A 26,130-nucleotide genomic window follows, 5' to 3' on the forward strand; every position below is an offset into this window, starting at 1 on the left:
TCTCACTACTTATAGTAGCTTTTTTCCCTTACGATAAACAAAAAAATAATCCACTTTTCACTTCACTCAACAAGAATTTGTGAAAATTTTAAGTTAATCTAAATAAATGTTTAGTGAAAATTCCTCTTAATTATTAGTAATAATAAGCCTAGCATTTGTTGAATGCTAGGCAACCAAATGTGATTTTTTCGAGGCAAACAAGTTGACGTAGTGACATTTCAGGTATCATTTTACATTAATTATTCAAAGTATTTCTAGATTTAGTAGTTTTTTACGTTGGCTATCAACTTATTATAATTTTCGTTTTTTTTAATGTATTTGAGACGGACAATATGAGCAAATTTCTCTTCATTTATTTGGGATTGAAGCGATGTTATTGTTATTGCTGGTGAACGTTTATTTACGAGCTTCTAGTGATATTTTCGTTTACCGGCCAAGTCATCATCGCCACCTTGCCGGATGGATTTTCTGACGATACCTCCCGGCATTAGTCCGGCGGCATTGCTTGATTCTCCGTTCATGCAAACAAGTTCACTGGTATAAATTTTTAAATTTTTTTGGATTTAATTTTATGGAATTTTTGAATATTTGCATGATTTTTGTTGTTGTTGTTTGTGTGTTTATTTATTTGAAAGTATATGGAAAGATGATGTTTGTGAAAGTCAAAAGTGGAAATTATTAGTCAAAAAGATTTTATATTTAATTATCTAATAAATGATGTGTAAATATCTTTTACATAGTTGTGATGGATAGAAATTATTAGGCAATGAGATTATTAGGCTTGAATCTGAAACTTATGATTAAGCATTGAGTAGTACTTACCATAATTGTGTCAATGGTTTAGTGTCTAAAAAGGTAACTCGATGAACAAAACATTATACGCTCACGCAGGGTCTAGGGAAGGGCTACATCTCAAAGGGTGTAATATAGACAGTCGTTGCTTCCACGGTTCGAACTTGTGACTTGTAGGTTGTATGAAGACAACTGTACTAGTTTAGTGTCTCATTGATATAATGTAACATGTACAACATGAAGTTTTGGTTTGATTTGTACATTTTGTTGTATGTTACTTTTGTATAGGTTACACAGAAACAACTTTATCAGTGGTTTAGTGTCTCATTGATATAATGTTACATGTATAACATGAAATTTCAGTTTGGTTTGTACATTTTGTTGGTATGTTACTTTTGTATAGGTTACACAGAAACAACTTTATATGTGGTTTAGTGTCTCATTGATATAATGAAACATGTACAACGTGAAATTTCGGTTTGGTTTGTCCATTTTGTTGGTATGTAACTTTTGTTTATAGGTCATATGAAGATAACTTTATCGGTGTTAAGTGTCTCATTGATATAATACGAGAGGAGTTTTGACAGCCTTAAAAAACACCCTTTACTTGACTAACTGAACTTAAACACACCCCCGATCTTGCAACATGAGTGAAATACACTCCCCTAAATTTTCGCCAAGTTTAGGGGTGTTTTCAACACTTCCCTCGGCTTTTTATTAACAATCCCATGCTCGTACAAGAATTTGAAACTATTTGCTATGTCATGTGACAGATTTGAGGTGTATCTAAGTTTCATTAGTCAAGTAGAGGAATGAAACTAATAGTTTGCGTTAAGTTCATAAATGTTTTCAATACTTGTCTGATATAATATTAAATTTTGGAAGTTATGTGTTTCCCCTGAAATGCAGACACCAACTGAGAATGTTGGACAAATTTTGAATTGTATTGAGTCAAGAAACAATGAAATCCCTCAGCAAGAAGAAGAATTTAGCAAGAAACAAAACCAACAATTTGAGCAGAGAGGCATATTTAGTAGTAGCATTAGTGCTAACAATTCATCAGATGATGGATACACATGGAGAAAATATGGACAAAAGCAAGTTAAAGGGAGTAATTTTCCAAGAAGTTACTATAAATGTACTCAACAAAATTGTCTTGTGAGGAAAAAAGTTGAGTGTGCACCAAATGGACAAGTTATAGAAATTGTCTACAATGGTGCTCATAATCATCCAAAACCTCAACATCTTCGACGAAAAACTACAGATGATATATATGTTGTTGCCCAAGAAAATGGATCATCATTATGGAGAAATGATCAACAATATGAGTACAATAGAGATGTTGCAGGACTAGAAAGAATACCCTCTGCACCTGTCCTGTCTGATGCCTCCGATCCAATGTTGTCGAACAATATCAATGTGTTTGAATCTCATGAGATTTCTTCTAAACTTGCTATATTTGATGCTGAAGATGAAGATTTAGCCACTCAAGAAGGTAATTTTCTTGGTGATGGTATCAATGAGTATGAATTAGAGACGAAAAGAAGGTATGCATTTCCTCCCCACCCTTCTTTTTCTTTTGTTTGATCCATCTAGCAGTCCGTTCAGCCTGACCATCTGTCTATGGGTAAAAAGTGTGCTAAGTTGCTCGGACTGTCCAATAATGTTGTCTCACATGTGTCGGATACTCAAAAAATGCACTAGTACTTGTAGAGGATCCAATACTCATTGTGTTTGTATGTAACACGAATGGTGATCTATTTAACTTATTTAAGTTGTGGAATTGACCTCAGGAAGAAAGACGGTTATTTAGTCGAACCAAGTTTTCTGTCAAGAACAGTGAGAGAACCAAAAGTAGTCCTACAGGTGGCGAGTGAAATTGATATTCTTGAAGATGGCTATCGCTGGAGAAAATATGGCCAGAAAGTTGTCAAAGGAAACCCGAACCCCAGGTATAAAATGCATAGTTGTATGTTGACAATTTTATGTGTTTTTTTGAAAGAGTCCGAGAAACACAACTCTTTAACTCCGTTGGTATGTTTAAAGAATTGTTTCATGTGTAGGAGCTACTACAAATGTACGAGTGCTGGATGCATAGTGAGGAAACATGTCGAAAGGGCAGCAGATGACTTTAAATCAGTAATCACAACATATGAAGGGAAACATAACCATGAAGTGCCATCAACAAACAAGACGAATGGTGTTTCAGGAAACGTTCGTTCAGCATCAATGTTGAACAACGGGCAACAGCCTTGCACAACAACATCTCGAAAAAGTCTCAAAGATTCAAATATCAGAGTGCAATTTCAAGATCTACCAATTCCATTCGAAAGAAAGCATTTCATGGGAAGCGAATATTTAAGGCCAAGTTTTGGTGCAAGTTACCTCGGGGACTTGAGTTTCGGAGCTACTTCTTTACAACTCCCAGACTTCCCATTACCATTGCCATTGCCATCGCGAATGAGCTTTCCTGCAAGACAGAATGAGTCTCACTTTCATTTGAATAACAATTTCTTACTGCCAAATGGTGCATCCAATTCTTTTTTAGCAGATGGGAATACACAACATATTAACGCTGACAACAATAATTCGAGACTCCTTAAAGCCAAAGACGAGATTCAGTACTGGACCTAGCTCTTCCACTAGCTGTCTTCTGATACATCATTCAGTATAGATTCTTTGCAGTCACTGCTTTCGACTTAAATAATACACACAGTTCAAGGTTTAGAAATATATATGTATTTATCCCCTTTGATCAAGGTGGAACCAATCGAGGCTACGACACATTGGAACCAACATGTCAGTGAGCAAACAAGCTATATGGAGCATCACTTCAATGAAAGGCGATAACTGTGCATTTCAAGAACTTGCAACTTGCATAACAGGCCAAGTATTTTGGCCTAATTGTTGGCATCGTTACTAACATAAACATCAATTGTATAGCGTTAAGCAAGCAGATGTAAACGATTCATTAGCCAACAATGAATATGAGGGGAATTACCCGATTTTCCATCAATATTCTCTGTTGACATTTCTGAAACTGTTGCCTTTGTGACAACTCGAAAAATGCAGAAAATCTCCAAATATCTCTCATTAATCTTCAAACTATTTATTACCAAACCTGAGCTCTCGAGGAAGTGGCCTAGCGATCAAAAAGTTGGAGTAGTAATATCGGGAAACAAGACCTGAATCCCGGTAGAAGAGACACTAGGTGATTTCTTCTCATCTACCTAAAAGGGAACCATAGCTGACAAATGGTTCGGTCCAATTTGGACTCCAAGGTAAATACCCACTATGCATAATGAGTGGTAAAGTTACGCGATAAACATGCAGGTGGGTGGAAGTATATGCCCGGTGAATTAGTCGAGGTTCATAAAAGCTGGATCAGACAACACCATTCTAAAAGAAGCAGCAACCAGACCCCAACAATCAACCTTATCTCTGAATAAATATCCTTCCATTAGGAACAATTGGTGAAGTAAAAGAGGAAAGGTCGTGGACTGTTACTAAGAACCTAACAGAACTTTTCACTTAGATGACACAAAGAACGGATTTTTACAACTGAACGAACAAAAGAATATCTGATTCCTTCAAAATACAATAAGGATTGATATAGTGCCTCTATAGAACAGAAGTCATCAGAGGTTTCTGCAGAATTTCTTCTATACATAGCAAACATCTTTTCGTTGAACCATAATACGTGTAGATAATGCTCTCGAGGCAATGCCTTACGCACGAAACATCATAAGTCTCGAGAAATCTCACATCTGTTTCCCTCCATTTCGCGCCAGCAAAATGCTTGTACTCGTCCATCACAGAAGACAAACACCAACTCTGCCATTTCCTTAGACAACCAACGATGCGACCTGTTCGATGCTGCAGGAGCAAATATAGTATGCGTTATTACAATCAGCATGAGAAATGAGAATCGAAGCAGCAATGCCAAGATCAAACAGAAGTTAAGAAAACAAATCGGATAAGATTCAAGCTTAAACGTCCAACTCTAACATCAAGAAGCATATTTTACTTATATACACCAACAATGTAACATATATTTACACAATCGGTGTAATTTAATCGGTTATAGTAGGTTGGTTATTGTAGAAAAGTGCACATCTAGGAGGTGCTTGAACTAAAAATAACGAAATCAATGTACCTTTCCGCGCTTGCAGTGGATAAGAACTGGATGATTTCTAACATCTGGAGACAAATACAGAAAGAAAGTTAACATGCATATATAAGAACCTAGCTCTGTTGCTCGGACTCTCAAAAATGTTACCTCACCCATGTCGGATCCTCAAAAAGCACTACTTTTGGAGGATCCGACACATACCTGACACCATTTTTTGGAGAGTCCGAGCAACATAGACTTGAATTATGAGCCTAAAAACATGATAGGGAGAGAGAATGCTCGAGATTGTATACCCGTTAATACTTTCAAAGCCTCTGTTATAGCACTCCTCGACATAGTCGATGACTCCTAAACAGAAAAAACTTCAACTTTCATGAATCTGAATATTTCTTAAGATGAAAATTAATTAATATTTCTTGCATTTGATCATATTACATGAGGATTTAAGTTATATACAGTGACACCGTAAAGATCTTTTTACGTTATCAATGAATTTTACTCTGTGATAACAGGTCAGTTATCATTTTTCCCATACTTTTGACACACCCTTCATTGCATAGAACTTAAACTCATTATAAAAACCTAAAGTCGCATCAACGAAACACATACACACAATATCTTTAAGTCAACTACTACTCAATCCTCAGATAGTTGGAGTCGGTTATATGAATTCGTATCTTTTTAGGATACTTATTAATTAGATTAGTTTTTTACTATAATCGTTAACCTACCGCAATCCTCCTCCTCTACCGATAAAGGAACAAATTATAGAAGAAATATAAATGAACTACCTTGGTGCCATCCATTCCAAATTGGAAAAGCTGTACTTTGTTAAATTGAAGAAACTCCAAATTCTCTTCAGGATAAGGCTCTGGACACAAACATCTGTAAACAACAAAGCAAAATATCAATCCTCACATAATAATACCAAAAAAAAGGCAGTTCGATACACAAAACATTCCGCATTAGCAGTGTCTGGGGAAGAATGATTAGAACAAATTCATAAAATCTTGAAAAGAAGAATGAGAAATTGAACTTATATGCACTTACACTGCTAGTGAAATTTAACACAGTTAACTCTATCAACCAAGACTCGGATAGATGGAAAGAAAATAACCTAATATTGTTGCCTCTACTTGGAATTAAAACCCGAGACCTCACGGTTTTCTCAACCAATTTCATTGAACACTAGGTCACCCCTCGGACGTGATACACAGAGTTGGCTACCGTTATAGGTCAATTTAATTCCACGACTGAGGTATGGAGAGGGTAGACTGTACACAGACCTTACCCTACCTTGGGAGGTAGAGAGTTCATTTCCAAAAGACACTCAACTCAAGTAAAAGCATATCAAAGCAGGTCGAAAAAGATAACATAAGTGAAGTAATCATTGACAAAATACTATAGAAAGCACGACAAATCATCCTGAAAAAAGAACAACAACTACAATAAAATAGTGCGATAATTGAAATACCTACCAGAAACAACAGATAGTAACAGAAATCGAAGGACAAGAAACTAAAGAAGAAATACTACAACCTCACTATCAATAAGAGAGAGAGAGAGACTAACATGATAGAGCTCAAATTGAGTGATTGCAAAAATGGGAAATTGGAGGACTGAGGGAAACCAGATCTATAAATGCAGTTATCTTCCACTGCTGAGAAATTTGTAGGTGGCACCAAATTACCATCATCTTCTTGCAAAATCATATCCACTTTTTTTTTTCTACTCTTTAATCTCACAAGATTCACATAAAACTATATATAACAACTACGCCTCAATCTCAAGAAAGTTGAATTATGACTCGACTCCAAGAAATTAAGAGTTAAGCCTTAATTCCAAAAAAGTTGGAGTCAGCTATGTGAATCGTCGCAGAAAAAAGACTTCAACTAAAAATCAAGAAAGTTGGTATAGCATCAATCCCAAAAAAGTTGGAGTCGAATATGTAAATCAGTCACGAAGAAAAGACTTTTACTAAACATCATGAAAGTTGAAATTTTGCATTTTGCATTAACCCCAAGAAAGTTGAAGTGAACTATATGAATCGTAACTGAAAAAAAGGTTTCAAACTGTAAATCAAGAAAAAAGGTTTAAGTTGTCATATGGGGATTTTTGGATAATATTCTTCTAGTAATTCAACTACAAAAAGTTCATTTTTTTTGGGATTATTGTGGATTTTTCAAAGTTCATATAGACAATTATTCATATGTTGTGCCCTTTTACATTATCCAATTGTTTTTGACCTTTCAAATTAATTAAATTATGTTTATTTTCATTAGATATTATCATGTCTAAGAAAAAAGAATTGAGGGGTCACAATCCGCACTTTTTGAAAAGTATTTATATTGTTTTGTTTTCTACGACAAGTTGAGTTTTTTGAGGTCACAATTACAAGAGAAGAAATAAGATATTGAATAAGTCAAGCTCAAATGTCACTCCAACTATTAAAGTTGGATGAACCATGTTGAAGTCCTAATTAATTTAATATTAAATCACGTAAAATATATGAAAAAAGAACATATTTTATCAAAAACAATTCTATTCACAGAATTCAATCCTCTAGCTAGCCCCAACAACGGCCCACATGGTAATTGGATCACCTTTCCCTTTATACACAGCTAGGACTTGTGGGGGGCTATCAATTGTAACCAATAGATTGCATTAAGAAAAAAGGTCCAATTCAACCTTTCTCAATTTACTAAGGAATATTATTGGTTGATAATCGAGAAATTTTCAAAGGTTAGTGCATAGTGTGATTCGAAGTTCAGTGGATAATGAGTCCACCTTATATTGTTGTGGGACACTAATCGATAGTCAATTGTCCAATTACACTCAAATTAGCCAAGACATTACATCAATAATATATCTTGTGTGAAATTGACCAAAACGTTATTTTAAAATAAATAAATAAAGATACTTAGATTTTAGAATTAGAGGTGTCATCCACAACAATTACTACAAGTTTTAGGAGTAAAAGAACATAAAACACTACTCATACTTTTTAATAACGTCGTTGAGTGCATGTAAGATCCTTAAAAAATAATGCATTTTTTATTCAACATGAATGCAACAACATGTTCAGAAAACCCATGAATCATAGTTCATTGAAAGAGTTGTGTTGATTTCTTTTTACCTGCCTACGTTCTTGTACCAGAGTCATTCAATACCTATACTGGTGGAAGGCCTTACTTAGTAGAATAGCCGCGCCAACTGTCTATAAACCTACGTTGCTCGGGCTTTTTGAAAAGGATGCTACACATTCGTGTCAAATTCTCCAAAGATACACCACTTCTAGAGAATCTGCTATACTTTTAACGACATTTTTAAAAAGCCAAAATACCATAAATATAAGCTTACCTAAAGGTCATTTCGACTATCTATTACTCACTTTCTTTATATAAATTTCGAATACCAAATAATTATAAAAAATAAAATAAAATAAAAAATCACAAAACTTTGTGACCTTACAATAAAAAAGAAGAAGAAGAAGGTTGTTGGGAGACTACATGGCAAGGCCACATACTCCTTCAATCTTCTACCTATTTTTACCTTTCCTCTAACCATTTTCAAGATTCTTCACTTACCCTTTTTCCTAAGCACCCCCAATTTGATCCTACATTGTTAAAAATAAAATGAAGGTTATTGAGAAAATTCAAGAATCTGTGAAAGATGACAGAGTAGTTTTCTCTTTTGAGTTTTTTCCACCAAAAACTGAAGATGGGGTTGATAATTTGTTTGAAAGAATGGAAAGAATGGTGTCACATAACCCATCTTTTTGTGATATTACATGGGGTGCTGGTGGTTCAACAGCAGATCTGACTCTTGAAATTTCAAATAGGATGCAGAATATGGTGTGTGTTGAGACAATGATGCATTTGACTTGTACAAATATGCCTGTTGAGAAAATTGATCATGCTCTTGAAACTATTAAGTCTAATGGGATTCAAAATGTTCTTGCTCTTCGTGGAGATCCTCCTCATGGACAAGATAAGTTTGTTCAAGTTGAAGGTGGTTTTGCTTGTGCTTTAGATCTGGTAAAAATTACTATTTTTGATTCCAAGATTTGATTTTTATGTGTTTAGAATGGTTTGATTGATGAATGCATTACATATTTTGAAATGTTGGGTTCAAAATTTGATCTTTGTTGAGTTTTGAAGTAGTTTGTACATGTATATGTATGTTTCTGTGTTGGAAATGTCGAGGTGGGAACCATGAGGTCTTAGGTTCAACGTGTTTTGATTGCTGAATGCATTACACCATTTTGAAATATTGGGTTCAAAATTTGATCTTTGTTGAATTTTGAGGTAGTTTGTACATGTATATCTATAGTTCCGTGTTGAAAATGCCGAGGTGGGAACCATGGGGTCTCAGGTGCAACATGTTGATTGCTAAAAACATTACACATTTTGAAATGTTGGGTTCAAAATTCGATCTTTGTTGAATTTTTAAGTACTTTGTATATATATATATATATATATATATATATTTCTGTGTTGAAAATGTCGAGGTGGAATCTTAGGTTCAAATTCCATCAGAGACAAAAAAGCACTATTTAATTTCTTCACATCTGTCCTAGTCTTGGTGTAGAGTTACCTGGTACTTGTTGTTGGTGGGAGGTGGCAGCATCCCGTGGAATTAGTTGAGACACGCGCAAGCTTGGACCAGACACCACGGTTGTAAAAGAAAAAGGAATGTCGGGTTCAGGCGTTCAGCTGGACCCATTGTTGATAATATGCTGCATCTGCAAATGTTCATAGCAGTTCCAACTGAACACATTGCTTTTATCTTGGAACATCTATACATACGGAAAAAAAATTAAACTTGATTTATATGATGGCCACGTCCACTCTGAACTCATAGAATTTAATGCTTGAATGCAGCTTAGGTTCATTATTAATAGTCTTTGATCTGGGATCTGATTGATTTGTCTCATACAGTAATTCTTCTACTACTGCTATAATATTTGCGTTATAATTCGATTGCCTTTGTTTTCCTTTGCAGGTAAAGCACATGCGGGCCAAGTATGGGGATTACTTTGGGATCACTGTTGCGGGTTACCCAGGTTAGTTACCAATCTTCTTGGGATTTTTTTGGTGTATTTCATTACTTCATTTGTTTCATTTTCTTTGATACTCTTTCCGTTTCAGGACGTCCCAAAATGGTTCATACTATCATACTTCTATACTACTTTAACAACTTACAAGAATCCAAATTCACTATCCAAAATTTAAGATTTGATGTTTCCTCTATCAAACTAACTTTTGAGCAATTATCTTAGTATTTTCTTTCACTATTGCTAATATAAGATATACTCTATCCGTTTCAATTTGTTTGTCTGGAACTAAAGATATGTGTAATATACCGAAACATCCTTTGAATCTTGTGGTCTTAAATATGCCATGTAGAATGTTGGGGGTAGAGAGTTACTAAATATAGAAAGTAGCATTCTTTTTTAAACAAACTAAAAAGGAAAGTAAGACAAACAAATTGAAATAGAGGAAGAATAAGACATAATTCATATTTTAAACCCCGTGTCTGGTCAATACTAGCACATAGAATGAAACTGAGGAAGTATAAAGTAAAATTTGTCCAATTTTGGTTGCCTTTTTTGTTTCTGCAATATGATCTTCTTCTACACTAACCTTGAGAAATATGAGGTTCTTCTTCTGTTCCGATGCTGATATTGACTATGTTATTGCTTTTCAGAGGCGCATCCTGATGTTATACCTTCAACTGGACTAGCTACACTAGAGACATACGAAAACGAACTTGCCTATCTCAAACAAAAGGTAGTTATTCCCAGCATTATGTTTCATCTTTGGGTGAATATAATATATTTTACATTAATCTGCCATGAAGAAGAAAAGTGAAGTGTTCTTGTTTTGTTCGTAAGTTTCTGACACTTGTGGGAACTTGTATTCTTCAGGTTGATGCTGGAGCTGATCTCATTGTAACTCAACTCTTCTATGATACTGATAATTTCCTCAAGTTTGTCAGTGATTGTCGTCAAATTGGGATAACTTGTCCCATTGTTCCAGGAATCATGCCCATCAACAATTATAAGGGCTTCTTGCGCATGACTGGATTTTGCAAAACTAGGGTACTCCTTTATTTTTTAGAGTACAATCCATCTTCAGTCTTAAATTAAGTGTCTGCATGTCAGCTCAAATGTTGCCTTCTGCATACTGTGATGCATGACAACAACTTGGAAATATCATTTTACAAAATATTTTTTTTGGCACTATCCTGTCAGTGCTTAATCTTACATAATGTTATGAAGCCTTTAATGTTTAAGAAGTTTTGTGGGCTGGTCTCTGGGCCCGATGAACCAGAAAAAAGAAGAGATCTTCAAGCTATTCTCATCTAATAATCCTGACTATTTGTTTGTTTTCGTTGAATGAATTCCTTGAATAAGACTCCCTTTGCTCGTCTTCCTCAGTTAACCACAGTATTCTGCATTATTGGAATGTCTATCTGTTACTTCACTTAAGCTTCATCAGTCAACCTTCTTAACCACCCTTTACGACTTGGCTCAGTTCTTGTTTACAACTGTATTCTTTGTTTCACATTTCCACCTCAAAGCATGAACGACTTAATTTGTACCACTGCATGGTGGTGAAGATGATTTATCCAAGTGTTGCATAGACATGCTAACTGGAAGCTCAATTTACTTTGACCAAATGTTATTGATCCACTGTTTTTCTTCTTGTTTCTTAGGTCAATCAAATTCATAAGTTCAGTTGGTATCCATTTTATTCTTTATATACTTGGGGACGCTTTTGTGAGCCGTTATTGTATTTTATGTTTAGTAAAAAAGATAACTTTGAATACGACATGTTGATTGACTTGGATGTTTAGCTGCTCCTGGTTCCTGCACTCCAGATGCTCATTTTTCCCGCTTTCTTAATGACATTATAGATCCCGGCAGAGATTACAGCTGCCTTGGAACCTATTAAGGATAACGAAGAGGCTGTGAAAGCATATGGAATTCACCTTGGAACTGAAATGTGCAAGAAGATTATGGCCAGTGGCATTAAGATATTGCATCTTTATACATTAAACATTGAGAAATCAGCATTGGCCATTTTGATGGTTAATCTTCTTACCTTGTAATTTGTGCTTTAAAATATGTTGAAATAGTGATATGATTTCAGAAATAGAATGAATTTTGCTTACAATGTGAGTTGTCTGGAAAATGCAGAATCTTGGATTGATTGAAGAGTCCAAAATTTCTAGGCCACTACCTTGGAGACGTCCTACAAATGTTTTCCGTATCAAAGAAGATGTCCGTCCTATATTCTGGTATGTAGAGATACAAATCAATGTCAAAATAATTCTCCTTATTGTAATTAGAAGCTGATCTTCCATTTGCAATGATGGTAGGGCCAACCGTCCGAAGAGCTACATCTCAAGAACCATTGGTTGGGATGAGTTTCCACATGGCCGATGGGGCAATGCTAAAAATCCGTCATATGGAGCACTTAGTGATTATCAGGTGATTGAGATCATACTTTTCTGTGTTTAAGGGTCTTAACTAGTTGAATAATTTCACTAAAAGTGCAGAATTTATAAGGTATAGTATAGGAAACCATCCACTCCTAGAGCATTGTTAAGCCCCTCTTTTCTTTTTTTCGTATCGAATCATATTGCTACAATAAGGAGAAAGATTCGTTTTGGTGTAGATGAGAAAGGATTTTATTCATCCTGCTTTACTTGTGGAGCTTTAACCTTGGTTGAAGGTTAAATAGGCAAACAAGGTCAAAGTAATATAACTATCTGAGTGAAGTCCCATGAACTGTCTGTTTCTTGGGCTGATCGGTCTAGCTAGAATGTTCTAGTTACCTTCGTGATCTCTGATATAGCTGCCTTTGTCACTCTCCAACAGTTCATGCGGGCACGCTCACGTGATAAGAAACTTCAAGAGGAATGGGCTATTGCTCTCAATAGTGTGGAAGACATCTATGAGGTATTGTTTTGAGTTACACTTCACTTATTGTCTAAACCCGACTCATTTCCAAGTCCTAACGGAATTTTCACATCATCAGAGATTTATGAACTACTGTCTCGGGAAGCTGAGAAGTTGTCCTTGGTCTGAGTTAGATGGGCTTCAGGCAGAGACAAAGATCATCGATGATCACTTGGGTAATATAAACTCGAAAGGTTTCCTGACTATTAACAGCCAACCAGCAGTTAATGGTGCAAAGTCCGATGCTCCTTTAGTTGGTAAGTTTGATGCTTAAACTTCTCATCTGTACACAAGGATGATTAATTTGTTTCTTTTAAGGCATAATACATAAACAAACGCTCAAACTTGATCTCAGCTAGCAAGTAAACACTCCAACTTACAAAATGATCATTTAGACACCTCCAAAATATCACATCAGCATCGGGTGTGTCCACGAGATACAGCAGGGACGAATTTGAGTGTTTAGTTGCCGGTTGAGACCAAGTTGAGGTGTCTAGATGAACACTCTCAAAGTTGGAGTGCTTACTTGTTAGCTAATGCCAAGTTAGAGTGTCAGTTTATGTATTATGCTTTTGTTTAATTTCAAATAACTTGTTTTGCAGGATGGGGTGGTCCTGGTGGATTTGTTTATCAAAAGGCATACTTAGAGTTCTTTTGCTCGCGTGAGAAGTTAAATGCTGTTATCGAAAAATGCACGGCTTTCCCCTTCCTTACCTACATGGCTGTGAACAAGAAAGGAAACTGGATGTCCAACGTCAACCAAATTGACGTCAATGCAGTGACATGGGGCGTCTTCCCAGCTAAGGAGATTGTACAACCAACCGTCGTTGATCCTGCCAGCTTCATGGTATGGAAAGACGAGGCATTTGAAATCTGGTCAAGAGGTTGGGCTCAATTATACCCCGAGAATGATCCATCTAGAACATTACTCGAACAGGTACATTCACACACCTTCCTCTATCTTGTCCCTTTGCCATTCAACCTAATATGTGCTGTGAGTTAATTTCTCAGATGGTCATCCATTATTGCATCAAAGTGATAAAACTAATAACGGAGAAATAACTTGACTATGCATATATGTAGCACATAGTTGAGTTATTTTCCCTTTACAAAAGCTAGTTCTACGATGACCATCCGTGAAATTACACCTGTTTTTTGCTCGTAAACTACTAATAAGACGGTATTTTCATTTCGTTTTACAGGTTCAAAACAGTTACTTCTTGGTCAGCCTTGTCGATAACGATTACATCAATGGAGATTTGTTTGCCATCTTCAAGGATATGATCTGGAATTAGTTAGACACACAAAGATCCTAATTCTTTACACACAATGAAGTTTCTTCTTTGGATTTGAGCAGAAATTTAATGATTTATTGTTGTTTTTTATGGTCATGTAACATGAATAATTCAGTTTTGTATTTGTTCCCTTCATTCTTTTTATAGACTACAAATTTATTAATATACCTTGGCTCTTTAAGCTTTGGTAAATTCATGAGCATTTGTACACAATTTTCATTTAACTCTATATATAAATATTTTCTTTTGAATTTTCCACTCGATGTCCGATATTGCATTGGGACCTGACTAATCTGGATTCATGTCGAGATATGAAGTAAGAGAACTGAGACGAGTGACAAAAATGACAAGACAAAAACAAACCTGTTGGAGTTAAGACTGTCAAAAAACTTTAATGGACTTTAACTTGTATATGCTGACAGTTATTTTCTTCTAAAAATATTATTAGTATAGTTTACATGTTATAACATATAATCAGTTGATTGTGAAAATAATTTTTAAACTGTTAGTGCATTAAACTTATACTCTTTGTGATGACACAATAGTCATAACAAAAGGAAAAGTAACTTTTTTCTGCAAACATAATTGATTCGATAAACTGTGAGTGTTAGATGCATAAAATTTCAGACGTTCATGTTTGAAGTTTGTCTTTCAAAATTTAACTTTAGACAATTTGAAAGTAAGCAAACTTTCGACCTACACATTTGAAGTTTGATTTGGGAAGACCAAATTTCCCATAATTTTGTTTGAAATTGTAGGGACATATGTTCGAACTTCAGACACCTAATGTCTCTCAAAATATGATATTTGATCAATGTTGAAAATATCATTTATTGTGTGCAATCTTATTATACAAAACTTATATGTACAATCATCTTATTATGCATAGAATAAGAAATACATTTTCAATGCAGCAAAATTGTATTTTTCACGTCTCAATTGATATATATTTTGAGTGAGATAAGGAGTTTTATATGAGTTTGGAATCGATTATATAAATTCTTACTAATCATATTACTTTATTTAAATTCATCTCAAATCAACACGAGATGAAGAGTTTTCTAAGAAAAGAAACGAGTGAATTTAAATTACTATTCAGCCAAACTCAAAATTTTCTGTAATCAAAATAAAAGGCCACCAAGCCACCAAAAATTCATTAAAAAATAATTTAAAAAAAATTATAATTATTCAACTTGTAACGAGTTTTGAATTTTTACTTCTTATCTCAAAATTGATACGTATTTGTTGTTTTGAAGTAGTGTCAATATATTATAAACATTTAAAGAAACAAATAACTAATTCATTTCACCGTACTGAAAAAAGAAACACGAGACAAAAGAAATTCAAATTCAAATCGCGGAATACTTTGACCGAAAAAAAATAAAATTTCACTACAAAATGATTCAGAAAATAAATCATTCGAGACATGAAAAATAATGATAAATACATTGATTTTTCTTGGAATTAAGATGTACAATTGGAAATAAATCCTAGTAATTAATCAATTCATACCACAACAACAAAAATATGATGTTTTTTTCAAGAGAATACAAAAATATAAAATCTCGTTACATAATATCACATATCGCTCGCTCGATCGATCGATCTACTTTTATATGGAGTAAGGTTTTGGATGAGGCAAATCCTTGATGATTCCACATAATATATCATTATCAGGCATGTTGTACTCATCTTTCAAAGATGTGTTTGGTGCATTAACACTAAAATAGAGTTGATGGCCCAAATATTGTTTTTCAAGTGCATTGGACCTTAAATTCCAAAGCCCAGCATTGTCAAGAGTTGTTATAATTGCAGCCCATGAATTTGGGTACACTTGGATTGTGCTCCTACTCACGGCATCAAGTAAGTTGTAGTTTTGTCTCATCTCTGGCTTCCATCTCCCCGGCGCAATCCTGAATGACAGAGCAGTGGTGGAGTCAGAAATTTATATAGAAAGTTTTTTTAAAAAAATTAGTTATGGAGTTTGAATAGGTGATTTGGAATGATATCTGAAACCCCTACTATGTAAGAAATTTTTAGGACACTTTAAGGAGGGTCAAAAAGATAGGTGGTTTTGTATTTTAGGTCACTGTCGTAAAGTTCGACATGATCGATGAGAATTCATATAATTTTCTCTACTGGTGGAATAATTGTAATGCGACTATACTGCCTGCTGATAAAGGGAAGAAAGTATACCAGGCCTTGTCCTAGCAGTCAGGTCTGGTCCGGATTGAGATATAGTTGTTGTTTGGGGGGGGGGGGGGGGGGNGGGGGGGGAGGATGATCTCCTATGCATACTTACAATTTGTCATATAACTTAAATAACATTTTTCACGTGGTAAAACATTTTAGGTATGTGGTGTATGATTCAACGATGTATTGTATGTTTGTGGTGTGACAAATCAATAAAGTTTCTAGTAATTATCATTAACGGTTGAACTTATAATTTCAAAAATTAGGATGAATTCAATGTTAAGAACTTTAAAAGTATAGGAGAATCGAGGTACTTACGCAACAGCAAAGAAGTTGAACCCATCCAAATGCCAAGATTGAACACTCTTCTCATGATTTTCAAGTATAATTTCAACAAAATTGCGATATGTAACATTAACCACATTAGGTGCAATTGTGATTACTTCATTTCCACTTGGTGGTATATACTCATCCTTACATAGTCCATATTTGAACACCTTGTCCGCAACACCATAGTATTGAGCCAACTTAATCGGTATCTCGGGATCCGTGTGTGAGACACCGTTGATGGCGTAACGGTGTTTCCCGTTCACAACACCGGCGGTGCTCACCAACCTAATGGTTCGTGTGATGTTGATTTGACCGTAGTGGTAACTACCTTGAGGGTTAGGTCTAGCTGAACTCGCGGTCAAATTCCAACGGAATGAGTTGAATTGGTTGAGTGACCACTCCCATCCTTCCGGAGCTTCTTTCTTTTCAAGAGGAGAGGCGGGACCTTTACCTGTTGAAACATAATATAATTAAATAAGTAACAAAACATGTGAGGTTGTCATGATACAATAGTCCATTATTGTATTAGAGTAGACATAAGTCCTAGAGAGTTCAAATGTCATAATGAGCTAAAAACAAAATATAATCAAGTAATTGAAAATGTTGTTACTAGAAATATGTAGATTTCCCACGGATATCCGTGTTCTGATAGATTTTATTTATGTTCATTCAAACAGTTTAAATAATTATAGATGAAATGATCACGTAATTCAAGATTACCGTTGGCATAACGGATGGTGGCGGTTGCGACACGAGATTCCTTAGTAAAACGTGAAGTAGCAACAATGAAATAATCCTTAGGGTTTTGATCAGCAGTAATCAAGACAGATAAGCATTGTCCCAAATGAATATCCAACAACTCATACAAATTTTGAACAGTATGAGATCCTTCCATCTCAACAAGTTTCATTGTATGTCCTTGAATTCGAACATTGATTGTATCCTTCATACCTACGTTACAAAACCTAAACCTATATGTCTTTCCTTTAACCATTGTAAACATAGGCTCATCTTTACCATCACCTTTTCCGCTTTTACCATTTATAACAATCCCATCTGGCCTTCCTAGTGAACGCCCCGTGTCTAAAAGACCTTTCAATGATTTATGACTATTAGTATACCAATCACTCACAAGAACGGTGAAATCATCAGCCGGTGTATCAAATGGTACAGGGATCAATGCGCGACTATATATAGTTATAGGACCATACCCACCAACTGCCCTATGTAGCGCGGTTGTAGGGTGATAGTAATAGCTACCGATCTGATCCTTAACCTGGAAATGATAGGTGAAATTTTTACCAGGAGGGATAGGACAATTTGTCCCCAATGTACCATCTTGCCATGAATTCTTCCTTTGTTGAATCCCTTTCCATGTTATAAGGAATGGTTCATCTAATTGATTGATTACATTTACAACAATGTTGTTGTTTGATGTACAATTAATTTTAGGTCCAGGGAATTGACCATTGATTAAAATGACTTGTTGTGGTACACCTAGAGGTGAAATAGTTCCATAAGTAACTTTCCACTCGAAAGTAAGATAAGGATCTTCTCCATGTACCAAACATGAAAAGAGCAAAAGAAGAACAAAACTAATTATTTGTTTATTCATCTTTTGCAAATTTTTTTATTTTCTCTCAATTATGTCCTCTTTTGACTCTAACATATAAAAATCACAATTTTTTTTTTATATGTTGATGAGAGGAAAGGACAACTAAATAAGAACAAGTTGACAATTTTATGTTGGAAAAAATACATTGCTAATTTATATATGTCACAAGAAAAAGATAGCCATTTAATTTTTTTATGGTTTGTCCGTAAGCATAGTTTGCTCTTTGGTTAATTTTTAAACAAAATTGCTCTTCTTGTGCTATGCCATTCTCCTTTTATTATTATTATTATTATTATAAATATTTTTAATGTCATTATTTTTTTCTTAATTATACAAGAAAAATAATGCATGCAAAAGATTGAACTTTTAACTTTGAAAATGAAATCTAAAAATTGTTTACTATATGGTCGAGAAAAATAATAATTTTATTAGATTGGGGTAAGTAAGACATTAAAGTAATCACATTCTCCTTTTAATGTAGGATTGATGAGGAAAATAATATATATATTTATTTTAAGTTGATTTAAAGAATTATTACTCCTATTTATGCTACAAAGGAGTAATTTTGGAAGGATTTAACTTGATATATTTTGATTGTATTAGAAACGTTCTTATTTTAATAGTGCATTAATGCATTTTGCTTATTAAAATAGGTAATGTATCTTATTATTTGCGAGTCTCACGTTTAATAAAATAATTATATATTATTATTTTGTGAAGAGGAGCATCGGAGTAACGATTTAGAGCCGTGAAATCAATTAGTTATGCTTTGTATCTTATGCCTTCATTATAATGACTTGGGTGTAACCCATCTTCAAAACTTACATAAATGTGAGACATTTTGAACATCTAGTTGTCCTACCATTGCTACTTGATTAAACTAGAGTTTAGAATAGAGAAAATCACATGAATACGCAAAACAACACTCTACTATCTACTAACCTTTTATTCTAATCCAATGGAGAAAATCACGTTGGAAGCGCCATCCCTAGAAATAAATCCTGCGCCACGTAAATCTGAATTTTATCAGGCACATATGCAATCCTACAATGCGAATCCAAATATAGTGTGGTCCCAAATCAAGTCCCAAGAGGTCTCGGGTTCGAGTCCTCCTAGGTACGAAGTCATCTTTGTTAGGAAGCATTTTATCCCAATGTCCCCTTCTCAGCACAATTCGAATTTAGTCGAGCTCCAATGTGAGAACCAAACACCGGACGAGAAATAATTTTTTTTAAAAAGATAGAAACCCCCCCACCCCCACACCCCACACACACACCCACCAAAAGAACAACAGAAAAAAAAAAAAAAAACAAGAATGGGGTAGTTGGTACCTAACACCAGCTATAATTACACACTTCACTCGACCCCCAATTTCTCAAATGCCCACCATTTTTGTGATCAATCTAAAACCACAACAAAAGGGGTTCCAAAAAAAAAAAGTGTTCTTGAATTTTGAGTAAATTTGCAATTTTTTTATTTTTTTTTGAAAAAAATGGAGAAAATAGAAGAAGAAGCAGTAGATCAGCTACTAGGGAAAACAGTGGAAAACAAACAAATCATATTCAAAGGATATATTGAAGGAATTCCAAAAGAAAGTGATATGGAGTTGAAAATTGGAAAAAAATTGAATCTTGAAAAAGTTCCAAAAGGGTCAAATGGATTATTGGTGAAGAATTTATACTTATCTTGTGATCCTTTTATGCGTGGACGGATGCGCAATTTCACGGGGTCTTACCTCCCTCCTTTCGTTCCAGGAGAGGTAAGTAATGTCCTAAGGATTTAACTTATATATACTGACATTGTCGAGTTATTTCAAGGAGAGGTAAGTAATGAGGTAAGGATTTAACTTATATATACTGACATCGCAGAGTTATTTTTAGTTGAGTGTAGTTTTTACTTGGTATTGTAAACTTTGTTTTTCGTGCTACCTCCCTCTTTTCATTTCGGGAGAGGTAAGGATTTAACTTATATATACTGACATCGTAGAGTTATTTTTAGTTGAGTGTAGTTTTTACTTGGTATAGTAAATATGGTTGCTTTGTTTTCTGTGTTACCTCCCTCTTTTCATTTTGGGAGAGGTAAGGATTTAATTTATATATACTGATGACATGGTTGAATTATTTTTAGTTAAGTGTAGTTTTACTTTTTATAGGGAATGTGCTTGCCTTGTTTTCCGTGTTATCAATTTTGCTTTTCAGATAACTGTAGTTATCTTTTAAGGTGACATAATAGTCGAGCCAAATTGTTATTGTTACCTACTGTACTATTAGCCTTTTTAGGCTATGTTGCTTGGACTCTTCAAAATGTTGTCGCACTTGTGTCGGATCCTTAAGAAATGCACTACTTTTGTAGGATCCGAAGCTCACCTATCTGCATTCTGAAAGAGTCCGAACAACATAGGCTTTCTGTTTTCATAGAAACTGGATATTTAGTGTAGTTATGCATAGTTGGTTGCCTATCTGAAGTGTCTGAAGTTCAATTACGGTTACAGTTTATGTCTCTTTTTGGAGGCGATGTTTGCTGTTAGTGCATAAATAACAAAATCTGTCGAATTCTCCACGGCCAGAAAACAAACACCACAGGTCCAGATCTAGCAGCTGCATTTATAATTGAAAACTTTGTAGTACAAAGATCATGACATGCTCGTATTTGACATTTTCCCTATTTTGTCTTGGCCAGAAGTTTTGTGTAATGAATAATAGCTTTTTGTGTTTCCTAAGAAATGCACTACTTTTAGAAGATCCAACACTCACCTGTCATCATTCTGGAAGAGTCCGAACAAACATAGGCATTCTGTTTTTAGAGAAATTGGATGTTTAGTGTAGTTATGCGTAGTTGGTTGCCTATCTGAAGTCTCCGAAGTTCATTTACGTTTATTGTTTATCTAATTAACTGATACATTTCATGGTGGGAATTCAAGCCTTTTTTTCTTGAACACTGCCGTTGTCATCATAGTTTTGTTGTTTCTGTAAAAATAAGCTACATAGTGGACTTATATGGCTGTGTGTCCTAAGTTCGGTACAATTGTCTAACGGAGACATTTGATGGTGGCAAACTACAGTTTACACAACAATAGAACCACTGTTTTTGGAGGCGATGTTTGCTTCCAGTGCTTAACAAACAAGATCTGGCGAATTCTCGGTGGCCAATATTTTCATACACCAGACAACAAGCACCAAAAAAACCAGTTCAAATAGCTGCATTTATAGTTGAACTTTGATGTAGTACAAAGATCACATACTAGTATTTGAGATTTTTCCTATTTTGTCTTGGCCATAAATCTCGTGTAATGAAACTTATCCTATACACATTTTCAAAAGGTAATTGAAGGATTTGGCGTCTCCAAAGTTTTAGACTCGGATAATCCAGACTTCAAACCAGGTGATATAATCTCAGGTTTCACTGGTTGGGAAGAATACAGCTTAATATACAATACCGAGCAGCTGAGGAAAACTCAGGCGGATGATATGCCTCTGTCGTATCATGTCGGTCTTCTTGGTATGGTTAATCTTGACCTAAAGTCTCCACTTTTTATTAGCACCATAACATTCATTCTTATAGTTTTTGTTTCTCTTCTTCTGAGCTTTTCGTACTCCTGTTTCCGCCTCTTCAGTATCATATCCTTATCACCAAACTAGTATTTTTTTTAGTTCAATACAGCGAACTTACGAAATTATTAATGTTTTATGTATTTCCTTGTCGGAGTTGTATCCGAATCCAAGTAAGACTTCTTCTTGTAAGTGATTTTTGTTTGATGACCAAGAAATTCCTATGGGTGAATCCTTAGGATCATCCCCAGACTTTGAACCTCGGGGATAATGGGCCGTCCCTCTACCCTTATCCACTTGAATATCAGGCTTAGTTTGCCTGATGCAGAGCCCGAACCTGTGATTTAAATCGCAAGTCCCTAGATCTTTACCACTTGAACTAACCATCGGGGCAAAAAAGAAAGGGATCATATAGGATCGGGGACTTGCCTATTCCTCTCGTATTGTTAGACACGATTTTCTAGTTATATAATGATGTCTCATGAATGTGGACTTTATACAGGCATGCCAGGTTTTACAGCTTATGCTGGATTTTACGAGGTTTGCACACCTAAAAGAGGGGATTATGTTTTCGTCTCTGCTGCCTCGGGAGCAGTTGGCCAGCTCGTTGGCCAACTCGCGAAGTTACATGGATGCTACGTCGTAGGATGTGCTGGGACAAAACAAAAAGTAAGTCTGTTTCCGGCTTTCCGCGGATTGTAACGTCTTTTAGAAACTGCATTTGTTGTATTCCATGTTATAACTGACTGCACATTCAACCACATATTATTAGGTTGACATATTAAAGAGTAAGCTTGGATTTGATGGAGCATTCAACTATAAGGAAGAAGTAGATCTTGATAAAGCTCTCAAAAGGTGAGGAAAATGTCTAAACAAACGTCACTAACCGTTGGAAAGTAGAATAATTTAGAGCTCGAGGTGGATTTAGGATCGGTTTTGTGAGTTCAAATGGATTCATTGTTATGAGAGAAAAACATAGTAAGATCACGCTCGTTCTAAACTCACTGACTCTAGATCCTGGATTTGCCTCTACCTCTACTTAGAGCACGATAAAGATGAATATAGTTCATTTTCGTAGCAACAATGAAAACTTCTGACTCTCATTTTCACTTTTCTTGATAGACATTTCCCCGAGGGGATCGACATTTACTTTGACAACGTTGGCGGATCCATTCTAGACACAGCATTGCTCAACATGAGGATCCATGGCCGGATTGCCATTTGTGGAATGGTTTCTCAGCAAAGCCTTTCTAATCCACAAGGTATACACAACTTGTTTCAGCTCATCACTAAGCGCGTTAAGATGCAGGGCTTTCTCCAGAGCGATTATCTACATCTATTTCCGCGCTTTCTTGAAGACGTTACTAGCTTGTACAAGCAGGGAAATATTACATACTTAGAAGACATGAACGAAGGCCTCGAGAGTGGTCCTTCTGCCTTTGTTGGACTGTTTTCTGGACGGAACATGGGTAAACAGGTCATCCGTGTCGCTCACCATTGATCTTAATCCAGACCCCTCGAGTTTTTTTCTCGAGACAGAGATCTTACTTCTACCTCCGAGCTTATCATGACCTTCCCTGTTAGCAAAAAAAGACCATTTTTGCATCAGGAACAAGGCCTATGTAGACCAAGTTGTAAACTGATGAGACAATGAACGCTAATTTTTCTGTAGTTAGGTAGTTAATATATCAAATTCATGCATTATATTTTCGTATTATTAATCGCTGCATTGTTAATTCCCACGTAACTTATCACTAAACCAAGCAACCCCTAAAGTTATAAATTTTTAATGCAAACTAGCCTCAGTGGCGGAGCCACAATACTAGATATGAGTTTAGACGAATCTAATTGTTTATTTTTTGGGGAGAATCAGCCTAAATAATTGTCTACCAAACTGATTAAATTAAAAATAGTTGAGAAATATATAATATATGTTTAATTGTATATAATAAGTGTATAATCTATGTATACTAACTAAAAATGTAAACAACAAATTTGTCGGACTATTCCTAAGACTTTATATTATGAAAACTAGGTAATTTACCCGCGCTTTGCGCGAACATAAATAATCTTTCTAAACTTTTGAATAACTTTTTCAATAATCGACTGTTATAAGAAAATAAATAAATGTTAGTAGGTTTTAAAAACATTTCAACATAAATTAAATGATTTGACATTATCACATATCTAAAGAATTGTAAATATATATTGAATGATTAAAAATATATTGAGATCTAATTTTTTTTATCTTTTACATAATTTATCATAATATATGTTTGATGATATAGTTGTGTTGTTAAAACTGAGTGATGTTTTTATGTAGCGATTAAACATAATTTTTTCTATTTTTTTGTACATGAAAAATATAGAATTTGATAATTTTATGGTTAGAATAACTCCTTGTGAAAAAAAAATTATGTAAAACTTTTCGATAATCAATATTAGTTATAAATAAGTTAAGACTGTTAAAAATGTACACCACAACAACATAAATAAATTTTTTAATCTACTTGTCTGAGGTCAAACGTTCACTACTTTTCATTATTGTTACTTTGTTACTCTAAAAAAAATTTATAGAAGGAGAAAAATTAATTTGAAACAACAACAAAATAATATTGTTGACACTTTTAGAAATTCATTATTTATTAAACTGCTGCTTTGAAGGCCTTTCTAGATGCTTCATCAATGCAACTTTACGACTTTTTCAGAAATATGTATGTATAATTGTTTCATTATGAAATTACAAGTAGATCAAAATATTGGATTTTAGACACATGTTAAAGAAATATTTTCGAACATTAAAAAATAAAAAATGAGTCTAACCTAGATAACTCAAATGTTCAGCAATAACTTGGGACATAAAGGACAACAAATCTATGTTAATAGACATATCTTTTGTTACTTAAAATATTACTTTTATTTAGAGCAGGTTTTGTTTCATATTCTTCAAATTAAGCTTGCCGAAAATAGTCATAATTCACACCAAAAATATTTAGAAGAGTTGAATGAGAAGGAAAAAAAGAAAAACATTAAAAGGACGAAAGTTTTGTCCAAGTGAGATTTTGTCACTAAAACAAACTATTAGTGGCGACTATTATTGTTATTAGCAGCGACTAATTTTGCTACTAAAGCATTCTTTTAGTGGCAACTATTATCGGTATTAGCGGTGACTAATTTTGTCACTAAAATATTCTTTTAGTGGCGACTATTCTAGGTATTAGCGGCAGTGAATCTTGTCACTAAAACAAACTATTAGTGGCGACGATTATAGGTATTAGCAGTGACTAATTTTGCCACTAAAACATACTTTTAGTGGCGACTATTATAGGCATTAGCAGCGACTATTGTTGCTACTAAAACGTACTTTTAGTGGCGACTATTACAGGCATTAGCAATGACTAATGTTGCTACTAAAACATACTTTTAGTGGTGACTATTATATGTATTAGCAGCGACTAATGTTGCCATTAAAACATTCTTTTAGTGGCGACTATTATAGGCATTAGCAGAGACTATGTTGCTACTAAAACAAACTATTAGTGGCGATTATTATAGGCATTAGCAGCGACTAAAGTTGCCACTAAACATTCTTTTAGTGGCGACTATTATATGTATTAGCAACGACTAATGTTGCCAGTAAAACATTCTTTTAGTGGCGACTATTGTCGGTATTAGCAGCAACTAATGTTGCTACTAAAACATACTTTTAGTGGCGACTATTATCAGCATTAGTAACGACTAATATTGCCACTGAAACATACTTTTATATATATGTATAGTAAAATTACCCATTACCTGCGTCTTGCGCGGAAATTTAATGTTACGGAATTTATAAAATAATACTTATAACCCATTAGTTATTTAAAGTAAAACACTACAAAGAAAGTGATAATTATAACATCTTATCATTTATCCTTCAATCAATCGTCTTTAATTTAATTTTATAATTTATCATTTTGCTTCCAGGAATCAAATGCATCAATTGGTAATATTAAATATTCTAGTAAATAAATAATCGATGGTGTAGAGATAAATAAATTGTAAAAGGTTGAAAAAAGTGAACAAATATTCTAATTCTATCGTATAGAAAGTTTAGCACTACCTTTTGTTTTACATATATCACTTTAAAGTTCCCACTTAAATGTATCATAAGTAATTATTAAAATGAAAATTAAAGGGAAAATGTATCATATTGGACAACAATTCAACTTATTATATATATATTTGAAAGGGAAAAATATTACACAAAGCTATTT

At 34.5% G+C, this 26,130-nt stretch overlaps 5 protein-coding genes across 5 annotated transcripts; 3 read left to right on the top strand and 2 right to left on the bottom strand.

Annotated features, from left to right (window-relative positions):
- Positions 1-1,695: 1,695 nt before the first annotated feature.
- Positions 1,696-3,808, top strand: LOC125868982 (WRKY transcription factor SUSIBA2-like). The gene is made up of 3 exons (XM_049549536.1): positions 1,696-2,339; positions 2,586-2,744; positions 2,856-3,808. Exons 1-3 carry the CDS (start codon positions 1,696-1,698, stop codon positions 3,424-3,426), a joined length of 1,374 nt encoding a protein of 457 aa, XP_049405493.1. The 3' UTR covers positions 3,427-3,808.
- A 530-nt stretch (positions 3,809-4,338) lies between these two features.
- On the bottom strand, positions 4,339-7,110 carry LOC125868232 (tyrosine-protein phosphatase DSP3-like). Its single transcript, XM_049548863.1, has 5 exons — positions 6,497-7,110; positions 5,716-5,809; positions 5,218-5,272; positions 4,949-4,992; positions 4,339-4,668 (listed from the first exon to the last, which is right to left on the bottom strand). The coding sequence occupies exons 1-5, from the start codon at positions 6,634-6,636 to the stop codon at positions 4,414-4,416; spliced, it is 588 nt and encodes a 195-aa protein (XP_049404820.1). The 5' UTR covers positions 6,637-7,110; the 3' UTR covers positions 4,339-4,413.
- Positions 7,111-8,438: 1,328 nt separating this feature from the next.
- On the top strand, positions 8,439-14,341 carry LOC125868231 (probable methylenetetrahydrofolate reductase). The gene is made up of 11 exons (XM_049548862.1): positions 8,439-8,961; positions 9,929-9,989; positions 10,634-10,716; positions 10,854-11,027; positions 11,846-12,019; positions 12,129-12,229; positions 12,311-12,422; positions 12,813-12,893; positions 12,973-13,150; positions 13,496-13,830; positions 14,096-14,341. The coding sequence occupies exons 1-11, from the start codon at positions 8,560-8,562 to the stop codon at positions 14,186-14,188; spliced, it is 1,794 nt and encodes a 597-aa protein (XP_049404819.1). The 5' UTR covers positions 8,439-8,559; the 3' UTR covers positions 14,189-14,341.
- Positions 14,342-15,615: 1,274 nt separating this feature from the next.
- LOC125867539 (L-ascorbate oxidase homolog) lies at positions 15,616-18,329 on the bottom strand. Its single transcript, XM_049548079.1, has 3 exons — positions 17,432-18,329; positions 16,700-17,162; positions 15,616-16,101 (listed from the first exon to the last, which is right to left on the bottom strand). The coding sequence occupies exons 1-3, from the start codon at positions 18,324-18,326 to the stop codon at positions 15,801-15,803; spliced, it is 1,659 nt and encodes a 552-aa protein (XP_049404036.1). The 5' UTR covers positions 18,327-18,329; the 3' UTR covers positions 15,616-15,800.
- A 1,401-nt stretch (positions 18,330-19,730) lies between these two features.
- Positions 19,731-23,610, top strand: LOC125868282 (2-alkenal reductase (NADP(+)-dependent)-like). Its single transcript, XM_049548916.1, has 5 exons — positions 19,731-20,085; positions 21,647-21,824; positions 22,377-22,543; positions 22,647-22,729; positions 22,997-23,610. The coding sequence occupies exons 1-5, from the start codon at positions 19,819-19,821 to the stop codon at positions 23,373-23,375; spliced, it is 1,074 nt and encodes a 357-aa protein (XP_049404873.1). The 5' UTR covers positions 19,731-19,818; the 3' UTR covers positions 23,376-23,610.
- Positions 23,611-26,130: the final 2,520 nt, after the last annotated feature.

This window comes from Solanum stenotomum, chromosome 6 (assembly GCF_019186545.1).
Source record: "Solanum stenotomum isolate F172 chromosome 6, ASM1918654v1, whole genome shotgun sequence".
NCBI classification, from domain to species: Eukaryota; Viridiplantae; Streptophyta; class Magnoliopsida; order Solanales; family Solanaceae; genus Solanum; species Solanum stenotomum.

Coding starts and splice junctions, on each gene's coding strand:
- LOC125867539 (XM_049548079.1), bottom strand. CDS start 18,326: ATGAATAAACAAATAATTAGTTTTGTTCTTCTTTTGCTCTTTTCATGT. Junction 17,163..17,431: donor CACCATCCGTTATGCCAACG/GTAATCTTGAAT, acceptor ATGTTTCAACAG/GTAAAGGTCCCGCCTCTCCT. Junction 16,102..16,699: donor TTCAACTTCTTTGCTGTTGC/GTAAGTACCTCG, acceptor TCTGTCATTCAG/GATTGCGCCGGGGAGATGGA.
- LOC125868232 (XM_049548863.1), bottom strand. CDS start 6,636: ATGATTTTGCAAGAAGATGATGGTAATTTGGTGCCACCTACAAATTTC. Junction 5,273..5,715: donor TTGGAATGGATGGCACCAAG/GTAGTTCATTTA, acceptor TTTTCTGTTTAG/GAGTCATCGACTATGTCGAG. Junction 4,993..5,217: donor GGCTTTGAAAGTATTAACGG/GTATACAATCTC, acceptor ATTTGTCTCCAG/ATGTTAGAAATCATCCAGTT.
- LOC125868282 (XM_049548916.1), top strand. CDS start 19,819: ATGGAGAAAATAGAAGAAGAAGCAGTAGATCAGCTACTAGGGAAAACA. Junction 22,544..22,646: donor GTGCTGGGACAAAACAAAAA/GTAAGTCTGTTT, acceptor ACATATTATTAG/GTTGACATATTAAAGAGTAA. Junction 22,730..22,996: donor CTTGATAAAGCTCTCAAAAG/GTGAGGAAAATG, acceptor TTTTCTTGATAG/ACATTTCCCCGAGGGGATCG.
- LOC125868982 (XM_049549536.1), top strand. CDS start 1,696: ATGCAGACACCAACTGAGAATGTTGGACAAATTTTGAATTGTATTGAG. Junction 2,340..2,585: donor GAATTAGAGACGAAAAGAAG/GTATGCATTTCC, acceptor AATTGACCTCAG/GAAGAAAGACGGTTATTTAG. Junction 2,745..2,855: donor AAAGGAAACCCGAACCCCAG/GTATAAAATGCA, acceptor TTTCATGTGTAG/GAGCTACTACAAATGTACGA.
- LOC125868231 (XM_049548862.1), top strand. CDS start 8,560: ATGAAGGTTATTGAGAAAATTCAAGAATCTGTGAAAGATGACAGAGTA. Junction 10,717..10,853: donor TTGCCTATCTCAAACAAAAG/GTAGTTATTCCC, acceptor TGTATTCTTCAG/GTTGATGCTGGAGCTGATCT. Junction 12,423..12,812: donor GAGCACTTAGTGATTATCAG/GTGATTGAGATC, acceptor ACTCTCCAACAG/TTCATGCGGGCACGCTCACG.